This window comes from Seriola lalandi, unplaced genomic scaffold (assembly GCF_002814215.2).
Source record: "Seriola lalandi dorsalis isolate HSWRI2012SDOR001 ecotype SW California unplaced genomic scaffold, Sedor1 jcf7180002054901, whole genome shotgun sequence".
Classification (NCBI taxonomy): domain Eukaryota; kingdom Metazoa; phylum Chordata; class Actinopteri; order Carangiformes; family Carangidae; genus Seriola; species Seriola lalandi.
The window spans coordinates 5,664,317-5,690,623 of record NW_019525453.1 but is presented as its reverse complement, the minus strand read 5'-3'; the positions used below and the strand labels follow the sequence as shown (position 1 = coordinate 5,690,623).

The 26,307-nt window shown below is 39.6% G+C and overlaps 2 protein-coding genes across 2 annotated transcripts in view; both read right to left on the bottom strand.

The window, feature by feature from the left end:
- Nucleotides 1–3,435: 3,435 nt before the first annotated feature.
- On the bottom strand, nt 3,436–21,815 carry cnstb (consortin, connexin sorting protein b). The gene is made up of 11 exons (XM_023430248.2): nt 21,612–21,815; nt 18,331–18,901; nt 16,674–16,783; nt 14,365–14,395; nt 11,958–12,044; nt 11,708–11,816; nt 10,171–10,192; nt 10,015–10,072; nt 9,233–9,513; nt 5,767–5,911; nt 3,436–5,594 (listed from the first exon to the last, which is right to left on the bottom strand). Exons 2-11 carry the CDS (start codon nt 18,416–18,418, stop codon nt 5,386–5,388), a joined length of 1,140 nt encoding a protein of 379 aa, XP_023286016.1. The 5' UTR covers nt 18,419–18,901; nt 21,612–21,815; the 3' UTR covers nt 3,436–5,385.
- A 925-nt stretch (nt 21,816–22,740) lies between these two features.
- kif26bb (kinesin family member 26Bb) overlaps nt 22,741–26,307 on the bottom strand; it is a 30,128-nt gene continuing 26,561 nt past the window's right edge. The window contains 2 exon segments of the mRNA XM_023430330.2: nt 22,741–25,596; nt 25,804–25,954. Coding sequence (XP_023286098.2) covers nt 25,397–25,596; nt 25,804–25,954 — 351 coding nt within the window. The 3' untranslated portion in view covers nt 22,741–25,396.

Here is a 26,307-nt window from a genome sequence, read left to right as displayed (position 1 = left end):
GGGGGCGGCGGCGGCTTATGGGGCTTCATAGTTGCCCAGGGAAAAAAAATTATCCTAAGCCTGTATTGTATTTTGAATATAATTGTTCTCTGTCTCCATCATTCTGAAACCACAACACAGATTTTGACAATGACTTATTTTCACTACTGTCAGATAAAGAGAGACAAAGATTGTCTGATGTAGCTATTTTGAATTTACACGACATAGGTGGGGAATGAATTTGGCATAAACAGCATCACTAATCTTGACACCTATTTTTGTTACACTATGCTGAGTACAGTTCACACATTTAATGTTTAGATGACAAATCTACATGTAAATCCAGACCATAATAATATGTGCTGCTCTAACTGAGCAGTCATGGATCCACAAAAAGGCCAAGTGAATATCTTTATGACTCTGAACTGAATATTAGGCCGAATTGGGAACATTTACTCTAATGATATTACTTTTCTTTAAAGATAAACAACATGTACATGTACTGTGATATTATCAGACAGTATTTTGTTTGATCTACTACGGATCACTCTGTTCTCATTCCCTCCTCTTTTCTTCTTTCACGCTCTCAGCTCGACTCATCTCTCCCTGGAAATGTCCTGCTGACTGCTTCTGCTGCTTTGCTCATATTCATTAAGTCAAGTCCAGTGTAATCCTAGAATACCTGTGAAAAAAAAACATTGCTATCATGGAATTACATTTTCATTTTCAAGTTTCCATGATTATCTTAATAGTCCCCAATAGGCTCCTATAATGACTTTAATATTTATAATTTTAGCCTGTTATTTTTCCAGATGCTTTGAGGATGGAACACTACATCATAATCATGGATTGCGCATTTAAAGGAAAATCCAACCCTTTTTAAGAATTCACATTTCTTATTCCTGTGCCCCAGAACAAACTGGTGAATATTTGTGAACATGCAGCAGTAAGAAACCAGAGGGAGAACCTTAAAATGTGCAATGTCATCCCAGTTTGCTCTATAACAATGAATGGGGATCTGATGCTGCAAGGCCACAAAGTAGGCCTATTTGTGTAATTTCTTACACTAAAATGAATGTTTCACATTTTAAGCTTTATATCCAATTCAAAATCTGAATGAGACCTGTCAGGAGGAACTCTACACAGCTACTGTAGATTTTGGGGTTAGTGAGGGAATTTAGTGGCTCGAAGTCATTTCAGCTATATAACTTCAGTAGCCTGACTCAATTAAAAAGAGTAATGCAATTCCTGAGTTCCACATTTTCATTTGTCACCTCTGACGTTTAATCAATACACATCTGTTGATTCTTCACAAAGTCAGTGCTGCTTGTGTTAATCTATGGATTCTCTCTGATTTCTAGTTTTAGGACAGATAATTCAGATTTAACTGTCCTTGGGCCCAGGAGTAACATATGTGGCATTTAAACCTTTCATTTAGTCAAAATTGCTTTCAAATCAATGAACTGTATGTTCATGAACGTTGTGATTATTATTTATTAGTAACTCGAAGATCGTGCACAGCTGCTGTTGGACTTATACTTGCAGTTTTCCTTCACTTACCACGGAAGATTATTGATTTTTGTCGCTGCTTGTGGACTTCATGCTGGTTTACTGTGTCCATGAGAATGTGAGTTCTTGTGTAAATGTTATGTATGTAATATGTTATGTAATATTACTGGAATCTGATTCTATCCTGCATCTAAGTGAAGGCGTGGCTGGCGTGGGGAAAATAGCAGGAAATTAACAAACGCCGTGCGGGCCCACCGCAGGCCGAGGTAAAAACACTCTGACACCTCCACCACGCTTTATACGCTGTCTGCACGAAGAAATCAACTGCCCGTTACCGGAAGTAAGTCCGACAGAGTCAGGGGCTTTGAATTTATTTTCTCAGCAAAGTGGTTCGAGAAAATGTTCATTTCTTGATGCTTCATGTGAACAGTGCGACATTTACTGTCCTGAATGTAAAACAGGCAAACGCAAACGTTTGTATATCACAAACTAAATATCAGTAAACCATGATTGTAGTTTATATTCTAAGCAGACATTTATAGTAATTACTGTAAAAATATGGAGTTATTTTTGTGCCTCATTTCTGAGCGCGCACAGTAGGACTTTCTGTGCGCAGACACCTGTTCTCCTGCTGCTCTTCAGTCCAGTAAAGTAAAGACAATAAGAAATTAAATGCAGTAATCTAATTAGCATTTTCATTTTCTCATACTGGTGGGCGTTCCTTGAATGAAAACTGAAAAGCTATTGACTTAACCTGCTCTACAGTGACAATATTCAAATACTATAAGCAAACAGCGCCCACGGCCCATTGCATTTACATTTACATGTCACTTCTCTGCTTACGGGTCAAAATGAAAATGCAATCTGTCAGTCCTCTCATCAAGGCAGGTCATCAGTTAGGATGTAACTTCCTTGTCACCTGTTTTACCAGCAAGACATAAATGACACAAAGGTCCACTGTGATATGCACTATTTAGTTTTGTTGGAAACTTTGTCGAGTTAAACAGAAATCTGTCAGAGCAGTTGAACAGCTTCTCCCCACTCTGTGTGACGTCACTTATATGCATTTAATATTTTTACATCTTTAGTTTATGATCAGAAATATTAAAACTCTTTTAGTTTTATATTTTCTTTGAGTGGGGGACATTTCCAGGGATAGATGAGTGGAGCTGAGAGAGTGAAAGAAGAAGAAAAGAGGAGGAAATGAGAACAGAGTGATCACAAGTAGATCAAATAAAATTCTGTATGATAATATTACAGTACATGTCCATGTTGTTTATCCTATGATGCTATTCCTTAAAGAAATGTAAAATCATTGGAGTAACTGTTCTTCTGTTGGCCTAAAATGAATGAATTTCCTCTAGGGGATAAATAAAGTATCTATCTATCTATCTATCTATCTATCTATCTAATATTCAGTTCAGAGTCATAAAGACATTCACTTGACTTTGTTGTGGATCCATGACTGCTCAGTTAGAGCAACACATATTATTATGGTCTGGATTTAAACATTAACACATGAACACATTAGTCCATCTTTTTAGCCTGAATAAACAATATATAATCTCAAGTGAATGTGAAATATGACAGGTAAGACACATGCTGGTCAGACTTTGCTGGATTGTCGACACAATAGTTTTAGTAGCTCTGCCCACACAGTACATTGCAGTATGACTGCAGCAGTTTGTATGTGGATGAACTTTCTGGAGAAAACGGTTGTTCATTCTGAGGTGTACAGTGACATCTAGTGGCGAAACGTCAGTATTACATGTAGGGAATTGGTGGCTGGTGTCAAACCCCTGAAGAGCATGAATATACAACCATATTCTACTAAAAAATCTTTATGATTATTAAATTGGACACATTTAATTTAAAGTTTAAAGACTCTTTTCACCAACTATGCCACAGTTAAAACAAGTCTTAAAAAAGAAATCACAATGGCAAATGTTAATTATTTTGTTTTGTATTCCCTTGTGGACACGACTTAACATAAATATTGAACCATATAAAGATGGATTGCAAAATGTAAAACATGTAGGTAAACAATAGCCACAGTGACAATACAGAGGTAACATTCATCATTTTGCAAACATCTGGAGTTCAGAAGGAGAGTTGAAATCGGTTAAAAAATATCAACACAAGGCAATGGATAAAGGAACATGCTGAATTTCATTTTCTCCATTCCAATAAAATGTGTGTGTATACAGGTATATTTTCTTTTGTGTTACCGGGGCCAGCCCAGAAACACAACTGTTGGTCCATCAAGATCTGCTCTTGGACAAAATGATATAAAGGACAGCAAACTAGATATTCAACTCCCAGTGCATATAAAGGCAGCCTCCAGATTGTGATTATAACCCAATGGCCCAATTAGCTCAGTGTAAAAAAACACATGAACACTCAAGAACGATATTAAATAGTTTTTGGCCAAAGTAATAATGTACTGATTCTTAATTTTTTGCTCTTAAACCACTTATTTTTTTGCCTGTTTTTGAATGAGATCTGATGTCCAATGTGCACACAACCTAAGTGCATCTCCTCACTGCACTGGGATTTTAATATCATGGTGTAGCTGTTTGCACACTGCAGGAGAAGACTGGAACTGATTGTAAATCCAGATGTAGAGGAGGAATTTTAAAGCTACACACCAAAGGATGAATATGAAAACATAGAGCACCAAAAAGTATAAACACAGGTTACATGCCTGAGTTTGTAGAGTGGCTGTTAAATTACTGTTTTGTATTCTGATAATCATGATGACCACACTGAAATTAACCTTAAAACACAAATGTATTGTGTTATAAGGTGGTAGACTTTTTTTTCTTTCATACAGAGAGCCACGCTCTTCCTGAATCTACATATACAGCATCATTCATGCAGACTGTTTCATGATGCTGTTTTTAATAGGACATGTGTACATATAGCGCTATCATATACAGTACAAAGCTTCTCTTTGAGCTGGTCGTCTTCAGATAAGAGGAATGTAAAGTGTAACCACTTATGTTGAGGTAAACACGCAATTATGAAATTATCCGTTTCAGTGAAAGGATCACAAAGGCTCATCTGGAATCAAGGTGTTTCAAAATAAAATAAATCTTTTTTGTCTTGCTGTAGAGTGTGTCTGATATACAGTAGATACACAGTATATTCATTAATAAAGATGGGTCAAAAGAGCAAACAATAATGGTAACATGAAATTAAAAGGAGAAGAAAATCATCATTTGGCCCATTAATGGTACAAAGAAACAACACACAGTAATGATCCTAATGATAATAAAGATGCTAAAATCATCTTCTCTGTCTAAGTCAAAATAAAACCGCCAGAACAAGAAAACCTCTGGAACAAAAGACAAATTTATCCACAGCTACAACTGCTACAATTGTGAGGGAAACACTACTATATACTGTAGATAAACTACTTCAGTTAAAATATAAATATAGCAGAGTTGTGACCTCTCGTGTGGTCATCTGTAAGGTTCAGTTTGAAGATGAAACATCCACACAGACAGTAGTAAACAAGTTTTTTTTTTTTTTTTTTGAACTTTCATCCTACAACATGCACACATCATCACATGTTTTTCTTCTGAGGTGAAGAAATTTGGACAGTTTTTACTGTTTTTTTTTGTTGTTGCTTTGAGCGCTCGGTTACCGACACAAACATCTTAGTCCATTTGACCAAATTTACAAGTCTTAGTGGGATGTGAGCTCTTTTGCTGAGACATGAGTCCAGTCACTGTAGAAGGAGTCAAAGCTTTAAACACTCTGCATGGCGGCATCAGATTAATGCCTGTAGGTCCTGCATCTGTACAGTCTTAGTTGGGAACTCTTTCATCCTCGCTCTCTATTCTACACTCGACACAAATGTCTGCTCCTGTCTGGAAAGCAGATGAAGCGGCCTTAAGTCCGGAGGGGCAGCCAGTGTCCGAGCCCTTCGAGGAACCTCCGTGCGTTCATGACGTAGAAGTTGACGTTCTGAGTGAAGTCGGTGCAAATGTTGGAGTAAGTGTCCACCAGGGTGCAGTAGAGAGCGGTCCCGCCTATGCTGATCACCACAGTAACCAGGCACAGCAGCAGTAGGATCAGGCAGGAGTCTCCACCTACCTCATCTGAGAGGTAAGAAACATGGCACAATTGTAATATGCTTCTTTATAGTGTCATTTGATAGTACATCTGCAGCCCCTGTGCGTCCATGCTTAAAATCAGTGCTGGAATTGGCAAGAGTGATTCAGGGTATGCAGCTCATGAATGTATTTAGAATAGAGAGAAGTTAAACTGTACCTTGTTCAATGCCGTCCTCTGGTTCGCTGAAGCGAACTTTGCGTTTGGAGCTCTGTTTAATAGCCATGTCGCTGGGTGGAGGCAGTCCATCCAGCGACGCTCTCCTCCTCTTCAGAATGGAGACCAGACCATCAGGAGAAGAAATCTGAAGGAGACGCAAAGAAACAGAAAATGGATGTTTTCCTCTTGTCACATTTACATCCTCAGTAGCAACTAATGGGCTTGGGCCTGTCTGTACAGTCGGGTGGGGAAAGTATTGAGACATGGACCAACACTTTACTTTAAGTTAGTATAAGTAGTCAACAAGCATGCACAGATATAACATTGAACCTTTCGAAAACGCATGTTGGAAGTGATTTGTTTCAGACTGCTAAAATTTGAAAACAAAACCTTCATCCTCATTATAATTACTCTCTGGCATAATGAATCACCTAAACCTCATGTTAATGAAATAGCGGTACCCTTTGGTAAATTCCCTAAAAGTCAGTGTTAATGAAGAAGAAAAGTGTCATCAAAAATGAGTTAAACAAATTTTTATATAACTAAATAATCTTTTTTTAAGTGTAGTGTGATAGCCTCTTGTAAGAAGAAGAACACAAACTAGGAGGTTTAAGTGGTTTGCAACGTGGACCATGCGACATTCCCAATTCAATTCCAGCAGAGAAGCTTTATCATCACCCTCTCTCTGTCCTTGAGCCTCCCGTTTCTGTCGAATAAAGGCAAAATGCCAAAAAAAGACCTTTAAAAACAGACAAATACAATAAGAACATAAACTATTAGAATAGTAGAACATCTTGTTCTAAATAAGGACAGTAAAACCACAGGACATAATATGCAATACACCATAAAACACAATCAGTGGTGCACAGTGAACAGGCTCTATCAGGAGACTACTGTGAGACTGGCTGTATGTTTGGTATTAGTCAACAGAAGACCAACAGGCCAGCTTTTTAGACGAACTGGAGCTGAGCCATAGAAGCTTGGCTGGGGCAAGTAAACACAGATCTGCAGAAGCACAGGTGTAACAACACAGAAGCATAAATGATTCTCTCTGTGTTGGAAAAACACAGTGTTTCTGTTGGAGAGCATAATTGGACAAACTCAATACCAGAGTCAGAGGGAGGAATTCCTTGGATTGTAAATATTGTTATTCAATGCAAAAAAAGAGCTTTTGACCGATGTTTGAAAAGATACAGTCAAGAACAGATGTACAGTCAGCAGAGGTCAATCCTAGTAGATCTGAAAACACCTCCCATCCTGAAGAAAACCTTTTTGACCTGATTCTAATCTCTCAACCGGCCACGAAGCAGAAACAATAACACAGAGTGTGGGCATATGCTGACTAGAGAAATGGAGTCATCTCTCAAGCTGTCAGCCGCATCTGCTGCAATAATTTATAGGTCAATTATTCAGTGAGGTCAGTGGGTCAATACCACGCTGGATCTGTACAGAGGCGTATATCATGTTTTACTGTTTAGGCCACATTCTGGAGCACAAGTAAAGCCCTGTATAACTCAGTACTTGCTGTTTTACCACTTTGTGAAATGGACATATGCAAGGTTTGAGAAATCTTCAACCACAATGATATAAAACTGCTGGAGGTGGCTGCGACCACCCAAGGCAGATTATGGTGATGGTAAAGTCGTTCTGGATATAAAATAATCAGTGGGTTCACTCGATGTGGCTCAAACATCAGTAGGATTAAGGGGTTTGTTTGATTTTCTTTTTTGATGATAGTAGTTTTCTTTATTGGATTAATCGTTGACAGTATTGTTCTTAATTAGATTGGGTTAGATTAGACTGGATTAGATTAGATTAGAAGTGATTAGAATAGATAGATTAGAATGTTGCCGATGAAAAAATGTCACACACTAGTAATATTTTTTCAGTTATTATAGACATTTTGATGAAATCAATGGTTTATTCAGGAATAAATCGCTGGGAAAAGCAAAATAGTATTTACAGTCAAATTATGAGTCAGTCACGTTGGTATTCATGCGTGGACATTAGTCTGATTTGACCGATGTGACATTAATGAACAGCAGCAAACAGAAGTGAACTAAGAGAAACATTCAAAGCCACAAAGCATCATATATAATGACTCATTTGTAGAGGAAGACTATGTCTTTCAAATATTTCTAACGCCTTATTGTGCTCTCAGAGCTCATCCCAGGGCTTCTGAAAGGACACAGTATGGCCTTTTCACATAACACACTTGCAACAAAGTGATCTATTATATAGCCCATAAACTGATGCTGCTGCCTGCTGCGCAGTGTTTTCCAGGAGGTCACTGTTTTGGTCGGCTGAGGACTGAATGAGCAGAGAGCTTGTTTTTGAGCATGACTGTGGCTCTACATGTTTCTGTTAGTTCGGCTCTGTTTGCTGCTGTTCATTTTTGTCAGACAAGCTCCAGGATTCAATGCCTCAGTTTATGTCCATGTATCAATACAACCACAAGCAACAACACATTTAGTCAAAAAATATATTTCCTTCAAATTTGACGGAGGTTTGACATGAAATTATAGTGGTTTTTCACAGCCCTTGCTTTTCTGGCCAACTGCAAGTCACAAGGAGATACTTCCAGTTCTGTGCATTAATATTTAATTTCTAAAATGGGTTGTGTAAATGTTGATTCACTCCGTTTAGTATCTTGTAATGTGACTACAAAAAGGGAAAAGGGGGAAAATATAATCTTGCTGGTAGAAAACCAGCAAAACACTCATGAAATGTGATACAATATTTACAAAGAAAGGAGTCCCACTCATGCCCCACCCAGTCAAATCTCCACTGGATTACATAACAGCCATGATCCTGACCCCATCAATACGAGGCCTTCAGCTTGTACTGCTTATTTGGAATGGCTCTGATTTCATCCCAACCTCTAGGAAGAACCAGGCCCCTCCAGCTCAGTGTTTGAGCCAGGACACGATGTCTTGGCTCAGGCGCTGACTCAGTAATGCAGCACATTTGGCAGGGTAGACATCCCGAGTGTGAGGCCACACCAGTGGACTAGGGTGGAGGTTTTTGAACATAGAGACGCTGGTGATGATCTCACTACACAGATATCTTCAGTGGGAGTGTCCCAGTAAAGACAAAGAGCTGTGTGGGTCAGGATGTGGAAGCTAAACAAATACAGTCTTAATTTTTGCAGGTAGAAATTATAAAAGACATAAAAACAGAGGAGAAAAGAAGAAAGGAAGGAAGGACAGATGCATGCAGGGATTGATGGATGGATGCGAGGAAGAAGGAAAGATGAGAAAGATCAAGCAGGGATACAGAGCAGGAAACAATATTTAAACCCCTCCTGTCTGCATTACAACAGCTCTCCTTTACATATTCACTTCACATCCGTCTTTCACATAAAAATGAGAATCTGCTTCATCCTTCCAACTTAGATTAGAAATAAAAAAACAAATGTCAAGCCAGACAAACACACACCAGAGGAGTAGAAAAAGTGGATTCCTACCCCTTCTGTGTGGGACAGTTTGGCCAGGTCCTTGTCTGAAGCCTGGGGAACTCCTGTTGGCCACTCCACCTTCACCTCCTCCTCCTCTGGCGTTTCCTCACACGGCACCTCCTCCTCCTCTTCTTCTACTTCCTGCCCTTCCTCATATATCTCCTCCTCTTCCGCTCCTTCCTTTTCCCCAGTTTCCTCCTGATGGTCTGTGTATGGTGAAGATAGCTCTGACTCTGAGTTCACGTTTTGCTCTTGTTCTCCGTCCTCGTGTGATGTGTCAGGATTGTCGACTAGAAAGGTGGAGAAACACAGGACATTGGATATTGATTACAGATTACTACTCAAACGTTACCTGTATGTGAACAGAGCCTTAATGTGTCCATGAGTAGATCAGTTTGCTCTATTATATGTCACTTTCATCTGTCTAAATAAAGAATTTAAGCAGTAAAAGGGAGTGCATTTAGATTGTCCCTTTATTTTATAGCCCTTAGAAAGCGCTCAAAGTTCAAATGGTTGCATCATCTTTCAGTCAAATTTTAAATTTGACCAAAACTAATGACCCGTTAGCCTCAGCAGTACTTTATCTTTAGTGCTAATTAGCAAACGTTAGCATGCTAATATGCTAAACCAAGATTGTGAACAATGCAAACATTGTACCTGCTTAGCATCAGGATGTTAGCATTGTCATTGTGGGCAGTTAGCATCTAGCACATAGCAGAGTTGCTAGCATGACTGTCCATCTCAGTCTTGTTTACTCCGTCGGTTCTGTATATAGACAATAATACACATACCTTTGTCATGACAGGGTTGTATTGTCTGAATGTCTTTCAGTGTTGTATTCAGAGTGTTCTGTTGAATCAAAACACAGATGACAGTAATTTATCATTTAGAAAAAGTCTGAGATTGATCTATGATCAGTGTAGAAAGGGAAGATTTCCAGGTCTTACCTGCTGCACACTGATGGATGGGCTAAGTGATGCCAAAGAGAGAAAGAGACAAAGAAAGGTCGATACAGAGGACGATCAGACAGACAGCAGCAGAAAGAGAAAGCAGACAGGTGGAGAAAGGTCAGACACATGTTTGTTTAAAACACATGTTTTAAACAATGTTAAAATACTCTGCTATGATTAATATTTTGTTTAACAAGGTTTTCCCATATAAAAAGTGAAAAAAAAGGAAAACTGGGCCTTGAAGCACGTCTACGTTTACTTCCTCTTTGAGAAATTCTGGATCAGGCCTTGTGACCTGCACACCACCACTGCTAGTGCTAGGTTGACAGGTGAGAGAGCAGAGCTTATCAATATGATTAGTGGAGAAACATCAGAGGGACTCAGCCTCATGTTTGAGCCTCAGTCAGACCCAGACTCAGATGAGGAGTCTGTTGTGACCAAAATCAGCGACTAGCAGGCGTATCGGAAGTGTTAGCCTAGTTAGCATCTTTTATTTACGTTGTTTGTTTGCTTTTAACAGGCAGTAGCTGACACAGTGTTAATGGTTGTGCTAATGCTAACTCTCGCTCATTACTGTAATGACAACGCAATGGTTCCTTAGGTTGGTGACAAATGAAACCCTGGCTGTCTGAGTCGGTTTTTATGAGACTGTCATTGGTTCACTGCAGTTCCAAGGTGGAAAAAATTCAGCAATGGTGTTGACTGGTTATTTCTCTCATGATATGTCTTGTATAAAAAAAAATAAAAAAAAACACCATATGGGCATGTTAACAAGGTTAAACACTCGATTTTCATCGGAGGGGGTTTTAACATATTTAAAAGCTAAAATATCTTCAGGCTTTCCGTCTGAAGCTGGCATCTCTTCTCCAGCCAAATCAAATCCACCTGCACAAAATGACCGTAGGCTGAAATCACATACCAGGAGAGTCACAGCATAGGTAGGACACAACAGTTCCTGGCATTCAGACCTGCGGTATTTGTCTGTGTCTGGAGGAAATCACTATCCTGCGGAAATCCTTTTCCACCCTGTCAGAAATATTGATGTTTCCCAATCGTTCCCATGTGTGTCTGCATCTTCAGTGTGTCTTCATGCATTATCAATGTGATGGCTTTGTCCACGACCCCTCAGTGTGTCGTGGAACATAAACACAGAAGTTGATTACAGTAAGACAAAATGAGTGCTTAAAGGTTTATACCCGGCAGTGATGAAGGTAATGGGAGGAAATACAGATGGCATGAGAGATACTGAGAGTTGATTGAGCTCCTGCCGTCTGAGTAGGAGCAGAGCCACGGGAACACTCCACATAACTTTACTAAATATATGTTTAATGATAAAGAGATGCCTAAAAGTCTGGAGAGTCTGCTGCTGCCTCCAAACACCACACCCTGGGGAAGAATTGTTGTGGCAGATCACAAGATAAAAAAGGCTGCTGATGAATTCAGGTTCCCTCCCATGTATCTGTCTGCTTCATCAACGTAGAGCAGGTTTGTCCGACCACAGAGACAAATGTCACGTGTAGGTGTTGTGGTATACCTGGGGTGTGTCCTACAGATTTGGCTCAGGGTCTCGATGTGCTTCTGACTGATGAGGTCTGTCTCAGCGGGTGAACTGCTCTCGGTGTTCTTCTCTTTCCACTGGCTCTCTGGGAACACATGTAGAGTGCAGGTGCACACAAAATAAATGCGCACACACCCACTCTTTGTCTCAGGATAGCACCGAATTGCATGTAGGTGTTTGATCACTAATATTTTACAGAGCTGAGAAAAACAGATGCATGCAATACCCCAGTTTTCCTGCAGGGCGGCAAGGTTGGAGAGCAGACGTTCATGGTAGAGCTTCTCCAGCTGCAGGAACTGAATGGCCCACTGGTCTGGTAGCAGCACAAGTTAAAGAAAGTTAAAGAGACTTTAAATCTAAACATCTCTGATTAACTACAGTTAGTTTTGGTTTTTTTTTTAAAATAGTTTTTACATTGATCCTGTGTGTTCATTCACCAGCATGTATGTAATGGCAAAAACTGGAAATACAACCCCTTAAAACAGCAACTATGATCCAATGACATTGTATACACTTAAATGGCACTGTACAGCAGGGGTCCTTAATCCAAAACCAATTCCAACACATAAACACATACTTAGATTCAAGAGGCTGGCGGCTCCTTATGCTGCACAGATGCATTTTTAAATTATTAATAAACTGAAATTAATACATAACACAAGGCGGCAAGGTGAAGTAAATGGGGTCTCGTCTGACCTAGAGGTTAGAAAGATAATCTTGCGCCCCAGAGGTCAATTAAAAGAGTGGAACAATCTGGACAAGAGCATCAGCTAATTATGTCAAAGATGTAAAACAAAAAAAAAAAACAAAAAAAAAAACATTTTCCACTCACAGATACCATCAAGGATAGAGGCAGAGGAAATTACCCATTAGCCAAGACAAATGTGAATGTAGTCAGTGTCAGTTTGAGACAGGACAGATTCAGATTGTTCCCCACACAAGACCGTCTTCCAAAAAAAGCAAAGGTATAAACTTCTACAGTGAATTGAAACACACATACAGTTCTAGGGTTGGAGTTGTTACTGTTACTGAAGTAAAGTACTTGATACTTTGTTGGAGGAACCAGATGAGGCTAGCCATTTTCATAGATAACAAGAATAAATCAAACAGAATGTTATGACCATTTATAATAAGAAAAAGTGAAGACTAAAGCAACTGAGAAATGAAGAAAGATAAACTGTATTCTAAAATTACTTCAAAGGCATTATCAAAAAATAAACTGACCAATTCGTGCACAGCTAACAATCATAATATAGTAGTTTAGAAACAACATTTTTTGTTGGTGTGAGGAATCTGGAGAAAGAATTGGAATTACTGCCTTGCGGTTGTTTGCCTCCGCCCACCAGTCAAGTTACAGGAAATATGGTCACAATGTCTCCTTCTGTTCCAGAGTTACAGCGCTGAATAATGGCCAGAAGTGTTTTTGACAACATTATGATGTCACACTGAAGTTGTCCTTTGACTGTTTGGATATATCATGTCATCACTTCTTCATTTTATCCTGTTAGACATTTGTTTTAAATTGTGTCATAATCACCATATGAGTTTTTGTGGTTATGGCCAAAAACGTGTTTTGCGAGGTCACAGTGATCTTGACCTTTGACCTTTGACCACCAAATTCTAATCAGTTCATCCTTGAGTACAAATTAACGTTTCGAATAAATGAAACAAAAAAAATTCCCTCAAGGTGTTCCTGAGATATTGCGTTCACAAGGATGGGACACACAGACAACCCGAAATCATATATTCTGCCTCGTGGAGCCATAAAACTGGGGACAAAGATTCAGGTTTGATCTGAAGAGCTGTGAGCCTTGTCAAAATGAATCAGCTGTATTGGAAGAAATGACTGAGACTAAACAAATGTTCTGCTAAAAATCAGGGTTATGACACACTGTTGCATAAGTGGGATGTTACTCTGTCATGCGATTAAAAATGTTTCCCAACGAACGCCCCGCTTCCCAATCCCCGGGCCTTTTTTTTTTCATTTCTATCTCCAAAAACCTCCGTCCCCATGCATTAAGCATTCTCTCTGTCTGTCTCTCCCATCTCACACGTAAACACACACACACCATCCGCCTTGCAGCAAGACAGGCCGACAGCTGTTGCCAGGCCGACCGCGCAAACAGAACCAGAGAAAACTACTGCTGCTGCGAGCCCTCGGGGCTCTGAGCCAAAGCGTGGAGAACACCCAGTGACTGAGGGACAAATGAACAGATAGAAAATAATGTGGCTGACACAAAGACAGGCAAACCAACTGAAAAAATTATTAACAGGAAGGTGTTTGCCTTTTGACATCAATGATATTTCATTGAATATTTAATTTTGTGCTTACATTTTGATGATACTTTTGGATTGCTGAATGGTAGCAGCCATGTCCTACAGCGTCAAACTCAAAGCGTTGCGGCTTTCATCAGACCAGGATGGGCATTGAAGGTAAGCCCCCATTCAGCCAACATGGATGGAAACAATTTCTCCATAGAGTAGAGATTAGAAAACACTCTTTTAATGTTTTTTTCATTATCACAAGTGCCACTCTGGCTCAGTCATGATTCAGCTGGAAAATGCTAGTGATTGGTAAATGTTACAGCACCTGTAAACAGAGAAATGAGGTCACTGTGCGCTTGAAAGGATACAGTCCTCTTTGAGTGAGTAGGCCTCTGCAATCTGAAAAAAAAAAAAAGGTAATTGATTAAACAGGAGGTGCAGCTGATTCACAGGGTAGTGCAATATACAGGACTGTACGTAAGCTGTGTTCCTCTGTGACTTAAAATAACTCCAAGAGAAATCATGTGACGGTGTGAAACATCGCCATTAAATCCATGAAAGTAATGCTGTCGAACACTAATTGGGCCGTTAAACCAAATGTACACGTTTTTGTTTGAAATGCACCAAATTCCTTCAAAGATGAGGGTCACATGGCAGCGTCATACCAAGAGGCAGAGACATGCAGACAACCTGGAGACATGAAGTCATATGCTACGACTTATGGTCCGGATTAACATGTCTCTGTGGGCTTTTTTTCCCCATCCAGACACTTTTACCTTCCCTCTCCACCACTCGATTGTATGATTCGGTAGTTTCTGTAATTCCATGATACCAGGTAGTTTTAGGGCTGAAGCTAATTATTATTTTCTTATTGATTAGTCATTTGGGCTAAAAAGTGCTTCAAATCGTGCACACACTATATTCAGATTGCTTGTTTCATCCAATAAATTAAATGTTCTGTCAAAAACAGGAAAGTAAGGAAAGGAAAGTATCAAATCCGGCTGAAAAACAAGGACTACTCCTCAAAGGAACTGTTGATTCATTTTTGGTCGATCAGCTAATTGATTAATCTACCTAATCATTTCAGCTCTAATTAGTTTCCTACACCTCTCCGCTCAAAGTGGCCTCTGACCATAACTTTGACTGACTCATACACAGAGCGATGAACACGAACAGTAATGACCTTTTCTCTCTGTGTGCGTCAAACCCTGAATCATTGTTGGAACAGACATAGAGAAAGAAAAAAGTAGACTGAACATTTTTGTTTTACTTATTTTACATCGTAGACATTGTAGCATGGCAACACTTACCGTAGATAAGTAGAGTGAAAAAAATATTAAACCAAGGCATTGGATCAGAAAATATCCAATATTAAAAGACTTGGGATGGGGATCAAGAGCAAAGAAAACATTGTGGGGACGTCCCTGCTTTTCACTGAGGAGTCTCCTGAAACTAGGGCTGAGTATTGATATTGATATTGATACCTTGACTTCAATTCAGATTCTCAACAATCCCTTTTTTGATACCAGTTTTATCAAATCCATTTTAACAGAAAGAAAATTACATTATTACTTCTTAGACCCACTCATCTTCTTGCATTCTTTTCTTAATTGTTATTCGTACGAGCACTTGTGGGTTGCATTTATCACAATCATCATTTGCCACGAGCCAAACCTCCCATCAGGTGCAGACGTGCAAACTTACATGAAAGCCCAAAACGGAGTAGTTACGCTATAGAAACTCTCGTGCTGCTTTGATGAATTATTTTGTCTTCATTTTGAAATATTCGGTACACCAGAGTAGCAGCTTTGACCAAATATGGACCCTCGTGTCAAAAAGACGCTGAGCATGTTGCTGCTAAAAGTGGGCCCACATGGGGAACATAGTTATCCGTAGCGTGCACCATCACTCACACCAACAGTCATTGCTTGTAATTTGAGTGTATTTGTTAAAAAATTATAACTATGATCATGTCATATTATTGCTTTTATCAAATGAGCCTGATCCTGATTACACTGCTGTGCCTCTCCTCTCCTTTCTTAGCATTTGAGGCAAAACAGCTTCGCCTTTGTTCCATGACTGCTGCAGTTGGCAGCGATGCAAACTAAACTACAAGCTGAGACAAATTAATCATATTGTTTAAGTAATGTTTGGAAATCGTACCCAGCAAAGCCACTGATCTTTTGCCGTGATCCTTTTCTACCAAACGCAGAGACCAAACCAAACTATATTTATCACACCTCTAATTAGCATGTCCGCTTGAATGCTGTAATTGTGATCTGAGGCAACAGGAGACGAACAAAGGGACAGAGGGTTGCCAGTTGAAATCCCTGCACCTGCTGGTGGAGCAGCTGCGTAAATGTTCTCTTCTGCTTCAGTAACTATCGATGGTGTATCCTTGAGAAATTTACCTGACCCTTTTTAAATTACAAACTAAAATATCTTAGTGCATTAGCTCTGTGGTGTTTAATGTATTTGAGAAAACAGAGAGTCTGGAATCAGGTCGCACATTAGGAGTCATATAGTCAATTTACTGTCATGTAAGCGTACGGGTAGATGCATATACACACCCTCACACAAAGCCAGTCTGTCGGACTAAATAAAGATAACACACGTATTCTCTCTGGATTTGGGAGAAGAAAAAAAAAAAATCACACACCCACACACAGACACACACCTGGTGCAGGGAGTGTGGGAGCAGAGTGTAGTCGCTGTTTTCTCCGAGGGACTGCAGGGAGGCCAGCAGCTCCGGGCTGGGGCCCAGCGGTCCATCTCTGGAGACACTTCCTAGAAACATACAGCACAAACAGACGCTATGAAATATACCTAATGTTTCAGATGTTTCGGTTATATTTTGTTAACTTATAACATCCTCAGTGTGTAAATTCTGATCACAGTATCTTTTGCTGCGTTGTTTCTGCGCTGCATTTCTCAAGGGTTGATGGAATTAATCAGTGATAAGAAACTTATTGATATGAAAATATATACTGTACGTTATATTACTTAAAAGATAATGGTCAGTTTACGAGAACAGTTGTATAGTGTCGGTGGCTGTGCAGACCAAACCTGGAGCCACAAATTTATAACAGACAACCTGCATTACAAACAGTTATGTCCAACTGACATTAAACTGCACTTAACTAGTTGTGAAATGACTGGGCCAATGTTCTCCATTGAGAAAAACATCAACCTACCACCTGCAGCCAGTCAGCTTTTCTTAGCATAAAGACTGGACACAGTGGGGAACAGCTAGCCGGGCAGGAATTCACTGTGTCTAGCCAAGATATAGTCTAGCACATAACCTCCTGTAAATCCGCAACATATGGCTGGTTGGCAGATTTTGTGTGTGTTTATATGTGTGTTTGTGTGTGTGTGTGTGTGTGTGTGTGGCTTGTATTGTATTACTATTTGTATTGCTATATTTGTTTTGACCAATTCTAATCCATCGGAGTGAGGACATTTGTGCCACTTCTCTCTTCTTCAAAAGGACTGACTGAGGGTTAAGACTTCATTTTATTGGTTAAGGTTAGAATATAGAATATAGAAATGGTTGAGACAAGGTTTGGGGTTTGGCATTTAGTTGTGATAGTTAAGGTTAGCTTTAGGGGCAAGAGAATGTATTATGTCAGTGAGGTTCCTCACTATATAAAAGTGAAAGAAAGACAAACGTGTGTGTGTGTGTGTGTGTGTGTGTGTGTGTCTGTGTGTGTGTGTGTGTGTGTGTGTAAGCCTCAGAAGACGTGGTAGATGTTAAGGCCGACTGACAAACAGGCTGTTACCTCAGCAGGTTGCCATCAGTGACAGCCCGCCTGCAGCCATTGGTGTGACAATTAGTCACTATTAGCTGGAGCTGTATAGTGCAACTCTTACATAACCTAGCTTATCAGCTCCAGCTGTATAGCACATCACAAGCATCCAAGAGTACTGGCCGTGGCTTCCTTACAGCTTAGTATCATCCTGATCATCTTAAGCTCTGTTCTTTCCGGCGCAATCTGTAGGATCGCGCAATCTGGATGATAAGCTTTGAGTTGTTCTGAAAAGCTTTCAATCAGTTTTCTGCAGGATAATGTGCTATCACTCTACTGTGTCTCTACTGTGCGAAGATATTAATGAAGTCAGTCTAGGGTTGTTTAAAGATGATAAACTATCTGTGAGACATCTGATTGTATGAGCTGTAATAAATATATAGTTTACAGGGTCATTACCATCCACAATAGCTGCCACTGCAAAAAAGCTAAATTCCCTACAGTGCACAAACATAAAAAGCAAACAAGAGTCGTATATTAGGTAAAAAAATAAAAATAAAACACATAACATGGGGTAAAGTATTTTACCTGTGGTATTATCAATGACACCCCCTTCCTCTTTCTGTGTAGGCTCGCTGTCGGGACCTTTCGGCAGGCTGGTGTTCTTGTTACCCATCACCTCCGTCACAATCTTCTCGTCCAGATCAATGTTCCCCAGACGCTCCTCTGAGACCCCGCAGTGGGCCGTGGCTGGGTCTTTTTGGGCCCTCGCTAAAGAAACATAAAAATGATTCTGACCTTTATCAAAGTACTTCCTTAGAGTGAGATAAGCAAATTACTTGGGAAAGTTTGTGTTGCTGTAAGTTCCCAGGGAAGGTTTCAAGGGCTCCTCGGACACTGGAGAATGAAGTCTCAGCAGGTTTGGTTTGTGATCGCTCTTGACGGAGCATGTGATTTAACCTTCCATCGCCTCTCCTGGGTGGCCAAGAACAGAGAGATTGGAAAAGGCCCACCACAATCTACGAAGGTTGGGTTTCAGAGGATGTTGTTTTGCCAGTTGTTTCTGATTTTGCGCAGTCCACTCCGTGGTTTATTGTGCTTTTCTCTTCGCTCCTACACGCAGCATTCAGGGTACCTTCCTTTCCCCGTCCCCGGCAAGCTGTCAGAAAAATAAGGTACATTTTAAAAAGAGAACATAATGTATGCCTCGTGCCTGCAGGACACACAGAGAAAGAACAGATAGCCGAACGCAAAGAGAAGCAGCAATGCTGGTAAAAATGGCAGTTATGTCATTGACTGAAAGGACTGTCTTTATGTCAAAACCAGGACTGTCCATTGAGGCATGTCAGAGTGCTGCACTCTGAATAACTCCCAGGTTGAAAATAACTCCATAGTCGACCCTGTAGTAGAATAACTGGCACTGAATATGTCATAGAAAATACAGATAAAACTCTCAAATTTCTATGTTAACATTTTGTCACGTTAGATTTAGATTTAATTCACTATGTAAATGTGATAATTAAGTGGCCTGCAAAGAAGTAGAAATTTGCCGTTCTGATAGATACCCCATCGTAACCAACAATAGTGAGAGTTTTATCTGTTTTATCTGTATTTTCTATGTATCTTCTCTGCATGTTGTAGAAACTAATCATATACCACGTATTGCATGAAGTAGAGATGTAAATATATGGAGGTAAAAGTCTCCACTTACAGGCCTTTAGCTGATGTTTTCATCCAGATTAACAATGCCTGACAAGGAAGGGATTTAGTGACTTGCCTGAGGTCATTTCACAGAAAGTTCACAAGGGTTTACTTGTAGCTGTTGACAAAAGGCTGACATTATCAGGAGGACTGAGCTTTTACAGGACGGTCACTAACCTCTAGCCGGTCCCGTCGCTGTAATTATTATACAGAGATACCAAACACAGTATTGTCAAGGCTTTGTGTATTTTATCTTTTGTTTTCATGTATCGTTTACATAAGTTCCACCTTTCTTTTTTCCTTGAGTTATGGCTCCACAGAATCAGAGGCTGTTTTCGTGCAACAGGTACACACCTGTGTTCATCTGTTTTAACCTCCCCAGTGGGAGCCATATCAGATATATGTGCAGTATTGGCACAATTTTATACACAAGCTCGTACAAAACGTGACTTAGACAAGCAACGCTCTAGATAAATGAAATGTATTTCTGCCTCATGAAACTTACATTTTCACCCTGAGTGGTTTGAGGCCATGAAAGCTGTGTGATGATATGTGTTCACACAGCATCTTAGCAGTCATGTGACTGCTCTGAATTCTACAACATGGGATGTGACACAAAGTACAAACGCTGGGAGCAGAGACTGACTCATAAGGAGGTGTAGCATAATAATAAGAGAGATGCAGAGGAGGCTAAAGATGAAAATTTGCATAGATTGCACAAAAACACATGATGACATTTATGGCTTTTCACTGTGAGGTTTCTCCTGTGAACTGACACATGAATGATAAATGATAAGCTCAATAACACTTGCATATCTGTACAGTAAATATGAAGTTAGAGCCAGCAGATGGTTAGCTTAGCTTAGCATTAAGACAGAAACAAGTAACTCTAGGAAGTCACTCCAGCACATAACCTTCTGCTGTTTTTACACTTTCATTTTTGTATAGATTAAGCAGACAAGATACAGCATGTTCATTAATGAGCTTTAGAGGTGACAGTGGGCAGATTTTGTAATCTTTCTCCAGAGAAGTGCTAGCTGTTCAGTGTACGGACATGAGCGCGGTATTAATCTTTAACATTTTGGATTTCAGATTCCTTAAACTTCGCTTGTGCTAATCCCTTTCAGTGAACATCATCTTTGCATATTCTTTAATAATGCTAATTGGTTTGGGAATTCTTCACTCCATAATCACATGACAGTAACTGTGATTAAAAAATAAAAGCAGACATTGGTTCACTATGATGTATTATCTTTAAAAGGAAGTTGCCTTCAGGGTACAAAAACACATGAAAAATCAGGAGTGTTCCTTGAAAAATGGTCAGTAGCAATGAATCATAGTTACCAATACAATAATTATATTTGTTAATTATTCCTGACAAAATGATGCTATCCTCCTATACCATTATATATAGGCCCTACCATTATATACCATTACTGTGCAGCTCAGTGAACCGAGCTTGGCAACAACTCTGTCACTTGTGCTTCTATTCACACCACCCATCATTAAAATGTATTCACACCCCTTCTAATACTTTATAATGTGAAAATCCAACTCCTGTGAAAAACATAGACACCTTTATTGTTTCTGCCATGGTCTCCATTGTGAACTGTCAAGTGGTTTCAATTTATTTTCTGTCTGTTTTTTGTTTTTTTTGACACAAGTGGGTGGCAGAGTGTGCGTGAGTGTGCACGTGTCTCTGCGTTAGGAGGCAACATGTGCATCCAGGGCGCGTGCTGCTGACGGCTATCGTGCTCACCTACTCCTCGCGCTCAATTAAAGCGATTATTGCTTTCTTACTAAATCAATTTCCCACGCGCCTTCTTTCTTTCCTTTTTTTTTTTTTTTAAACCATATCTACAACAGTATCTTTGTGGAAAGATGTTGAGCCAAAGAAACCCCCAGCATGCACAGCGGTGTCTAAAGTAAGCTGTAGAGTTTAATGCGTTTTTCACCATAATATTGACACGTTACATCCGGTGTTTAGCCTACTATTGTTGACGTGACATTCCTCTAAAACCGGTTCTATAGTTAATTTAATTCCCGCTGATGAGAAACAGAAACACAAAAGCTCACTGCGACGTGCTCATGTAAGTTAATGTCTCGTAATAAAACGAGAACACAACACAAGACGCGGGACAGATAGATGGATGGATGGATGTACTCACGGCTGGATGTTATTTCTCTGAACATCAACGCCCTGAAGAAGCGTGGCGGTGTTGTTCTGTCTCCCCCTCGGCACACAGCAGGATCCACATACACCTCAGTCTGTCATCTGTCCGTCTCTGACACTCTCTCATGCTTCTTGTTTACGGTCCAATCCGGGGATTTCTCTCACCTTCCCCTCAGTGCAGGATATATATTCCTACATGGCGCGGTTATTTATTTATTTCCCCGAGCATGTGGCCGAGGCTGCCATCTTCTGGCAGATGCGTCTCACTGGTTCGTGGCTGTGTGTCAGCGGTTATGTAACAGTAGATGAGGCGGTCATATGATGGGGTGTTAAGCTGATAAACTGTGCACCGGATTACAAGGGAATAGAAGAAAAAAAATGTACATCGTCTTTGCATCCTATTGTTATTGTTACATAAACAGAATGAAACGCATTTAAATCTGACTGATGAGATACATGTCAGACAATCACTATGATAATTGTGATAACTGAAGACTGCTCCTTCATTGTCAACATGCATTCACTATATAAGCCTGTTACACCTTAATTACTTTATGTTTGTCCATTTTAATACAAAAATATAAATCACAGTTATGAATATCAGTGCAACTCTTGTTAAGTCTTGAATAAGAGACAAATATTACTTGATTAGTTGAAGCAGTTTTTAAAAAGAAAAGAAACTACCATTATCTGTTAAAAAAATAGTATTTATTATCATTGTTATTATAATTATTTCGTTTTGTAATATTTATTATTCTTACTGGTTTTTCATCAACATATTTTATCATGTACTGTCTTTCTATTGTCTACTTTCATTGTCCTTTTAATCGCCCTTATTTTTATGTAGCCTATATTTCACTTTTTATTGTATAGCACTTTGACATCTCTTTTATGAAAAGTGCTCTAAACATAAAGTGTATTATTAACAATCATAAACTTTATATATAAAATAAATAATGTTATTACTCTGTGTAGTATCATATATATTCTTGGTGAGCAGTTTGGAGGAATCAGATGAATGTCCTAAATTAATACAAAATGTATCTGTAAGCTTGTGAAGTAATTATTTCAGTAAACACACATCAAATTATTGGAATTTTTATTTATTTTAACAAGCTTTTAGTTTCATTTGCTAAATTAAACATTAAGCAATAGCACAGTCCTTATTTTAGAACTTCTTAAAATGTACAAATGAATGGAACGATAATTTACTTGTGTAAATACATTAGTGCAATTCTCACATCTTCATCTCAAACCAGCTTTTCAAATGTTTGAACTGGCCGAGGCTCGATTTGTTTCCAGAAGATTACATCTCCAAACAGGGAGAAATTAGTTTTCTTCAGTTTTAAAATACATTCACATGCATTATTCAGGTTTATATGACGCGTGGATGTTCTGCAGTTTCTTCAGAAGTCTGTGTGTATGTGTTTATGGCTCTTTTTTCTAAATCTGAGCAAACAGTCCGGATGGAAGACTGTGTCTCTCCTCCTCTGCAGTGCCGCTGATTTTGTGGAACTTCGAATGAGGCTAAACAATGAGGAAGTGGAGCAGAAAGAGAGGAAGGGCAAAGTCATGGAAGGAAGCGTGTGTGTGTGTGTGTGTGTGTGTGTGTGTGTGTGTGTGTGTGTGTGTGTGTATGTATGTGTGTGTGTGTGTTCCTCTCCAGTTTTTCTTTCTCTCTTGTAATGAGTCTGACTTTGTAATTGGGCTGCTTTAGGGCTGAACTCTGCTTGCTCTCATTCGCTTTTCATTTGCTATGGATCCCGTTGTTGTTGTTGTTGTATGGCATCACAACATAACATGAGAATTTTCACTCTCTCACTTTGCACACACACACACACAAACACGCGCACTCTGATCTCCACATATAGACAAACGTAAGTGATGGAGCCATGAGCAGGACCAGCATGACGACTTTTAATTCTTGCAAATCAAAGGACGCACAGTTTGCAATGTCTACAAACACAGGAAAGAACTGAGAGCTGTGGTCATCCATTAACAGTAACGTACAACATGCTGAGTAATAGGATTCACAAAACAAACATCCAGTGTATGTGAGTCTTCCCTGTATATTCAAATGCATCGATCTAGGTAGAAAACCCAGCGTTGTCTATTGATTATTATGCATCAGCGCCTCCTCTCTGATTGGCTCAATGACTTCAGAGCCACGAGGCTCTTCAGACACGATGACGTTATTCGTTTAATGTAATTACTCCTCCATTAGACTGAGAGTAGAAGCCACATTTTTTATTCTGGCCCCAATCATTTACTAATGTGTTTCAGCAGCCAGTTTATTGATCACAGACCGCCCATTCTCTGAACAGAGGGAAAACATTCACAACAGCGTCTCTGTTGTCAGTAACTTCAAGCAACTAGAGCCTCGTGCTTCAGTCCTTCTCAGACAGCTCAATCAGTTTCCACAGCTTACACAGAAACTGCTTTGATTGCTGCTAATATTCACCTCAACCCAGCCTCCTTTTCATTTTAGAAGCTTCTTTTTTTTCTTTTTTTTTTTTACATTAGTTTCAAAAGATTTTAAATACAGTTTTATTTTTATAATCCAGCACCAAAAATCTATATACAAAATGGCATCAGGTGGCATGGTTTTCCCTTTTGAACAACCAGTTGGAAAACAACTGCGAGCGCCAAACGTCATGAAAAAATTACAACTTTTAAGGCGGACGAACAGTTTCATTATAGTCTGAGACATTTTTGCTGCAAAACAGAATTTGGTGTTCAAATGACACACACGATCGTTTGTGTTGTCTTATTAAAATCATGATTTTAGTTACCCAATTTAAATCAGTAGATATGTCAACACAGAAAACTTAAACACAAAGGTCACAGTTAAATGTAGTGCAGTGAGGTGTGTACTAGTTCTATAAAATGCACAGTGTCTGTTTTTGCTCCGTTTGTCGCTGAGTGGTGGTGTGTACTTGAGATCCACGTTTTGAACACATTGAGGTACATGTATGCATCAAATTTCCCAGAAATTGTTTAAAAAGAGTGAAATGAGATCATAACAATTTTACAAAAGTGCTTAATACCAGGGCCTCAATGACCAGCGTAGACCTGCACAGACGTCTATAAGCATCTATAGTAGTTATATCCAATATTAAGCATATTCTCAATTCAGTATTCAAGCCTCTTCAAATAATCAAGATCCAAAAACCCAGACGAGTCTCTTGGTTTATCACCTTAAAACAAAATTTGGATGTTTTTAATACTCAGCAGAGGAGGAAAGGTTACATTTGTCCTGTAGCTACACTAAAATGTCTTGTTAGCATTAGCTGCTGCACTGAGTTGAACTGATACCTTTGAATATACTATATAAACCAAAATGGTTTTTAAAAAACAGGCTCCTTTTAATGTTAAATGTTATTTGAAGGACAAATAGAGTGAATTATTTAAGCTGTCCGATGTGCAAGGAAGTCTAAAAAGTGAATGGTTATAAATTGTTTTGGAAGTATCAGCCCTTTGTAAGTGAAGAATTCCTGCCAGCTGTTGGATTGTAGCTCTGTCTTTGATCTTTGACCTCCTTATGAAGGCAGAAGGAGCTTGAAATATCAATGTACAAGACTCCAATCTGCAGCACCTGGTTCATTTAAAGGTATCAGCGGTAATTGGTTAATCGAGACCATAAAGTGTGTATTAAGTTAAAACAGCATGTGGGAAAAATGTTTGGGTGTCAGACGGATATCCAGGTGTGACCGATAAAACATAAGAGTCTGCGGAAAAGAGATGCCTCTTCTAAACATGCCTCAGTTCTCACTATTCAGCTCAGGTTCCCTTCAAGGCCCTCGGCTCCGGAGCCTTACGGCGTCTCTTCTTGTGCCGTCTCCTGGTGGCGACATCGAAGCAGGTGACCATCATGATGTTGGCTTTGCAGCGGTTGACTCTGTTCTCCAGCCGAGCCGTCACCACCTCAAGGGCCTCCAGGTGCTCCAGGGAGTCCACCTCGAAAGTCTGCCACAGGTCGACTGAAGAGGGAGAGTGAGGTAATATTAAAGCAGTTTGTAAAGTAAAGTTTACTAACCACTGCGTTGGGTTATTGTATGTAGACAACATTATAGTGAGAGTTAGGGTTACAGCCTCCACATACTACACAGTCTATCTATAAGGTATATAAAGCAGAACACTATTATTTTGTGTGTTTATTTCGTCAAAGAATAAATCATTTGACTGACACTCTTGGTTCCACTGGGCAGGCTCCAGCATGAGGTTGTGTTTGGCCTGCTCCAGCTCCCTCCTCAGGTTGTTGTATTTGCCTCGGACCTCTGAGATCCTCTGCTGACGGTGCTCCAAAAACTTCAGCTTGGCACTGAAGCACGCAGGGCCCTGAAACACACACACAAACACACACACACACATACACGCACACACACACACACACACACACACATTTCACTACTTTAATTTACATTCATGTAGCACTAAGCAAAATAAACTGTGCAAGACACTTCGTTGTGTCATGTGTCCATATCCTGATGCCAGCAAGCTTTGGCATTTCTGTCATCTGGAAACCCCTCAGCATAGTAATATTTAATTAGCATAGAAAATTCCACCCATATTAAAGCAGTTCCACCTCCAGAACAGTAATAATTTACTGTTCTCATTAATAATAAAGGTAACACCTGGTGAATTAGCTGCAAAACAGTCTTTTCTTCCAATCTTAAAATCAAGACAACTGC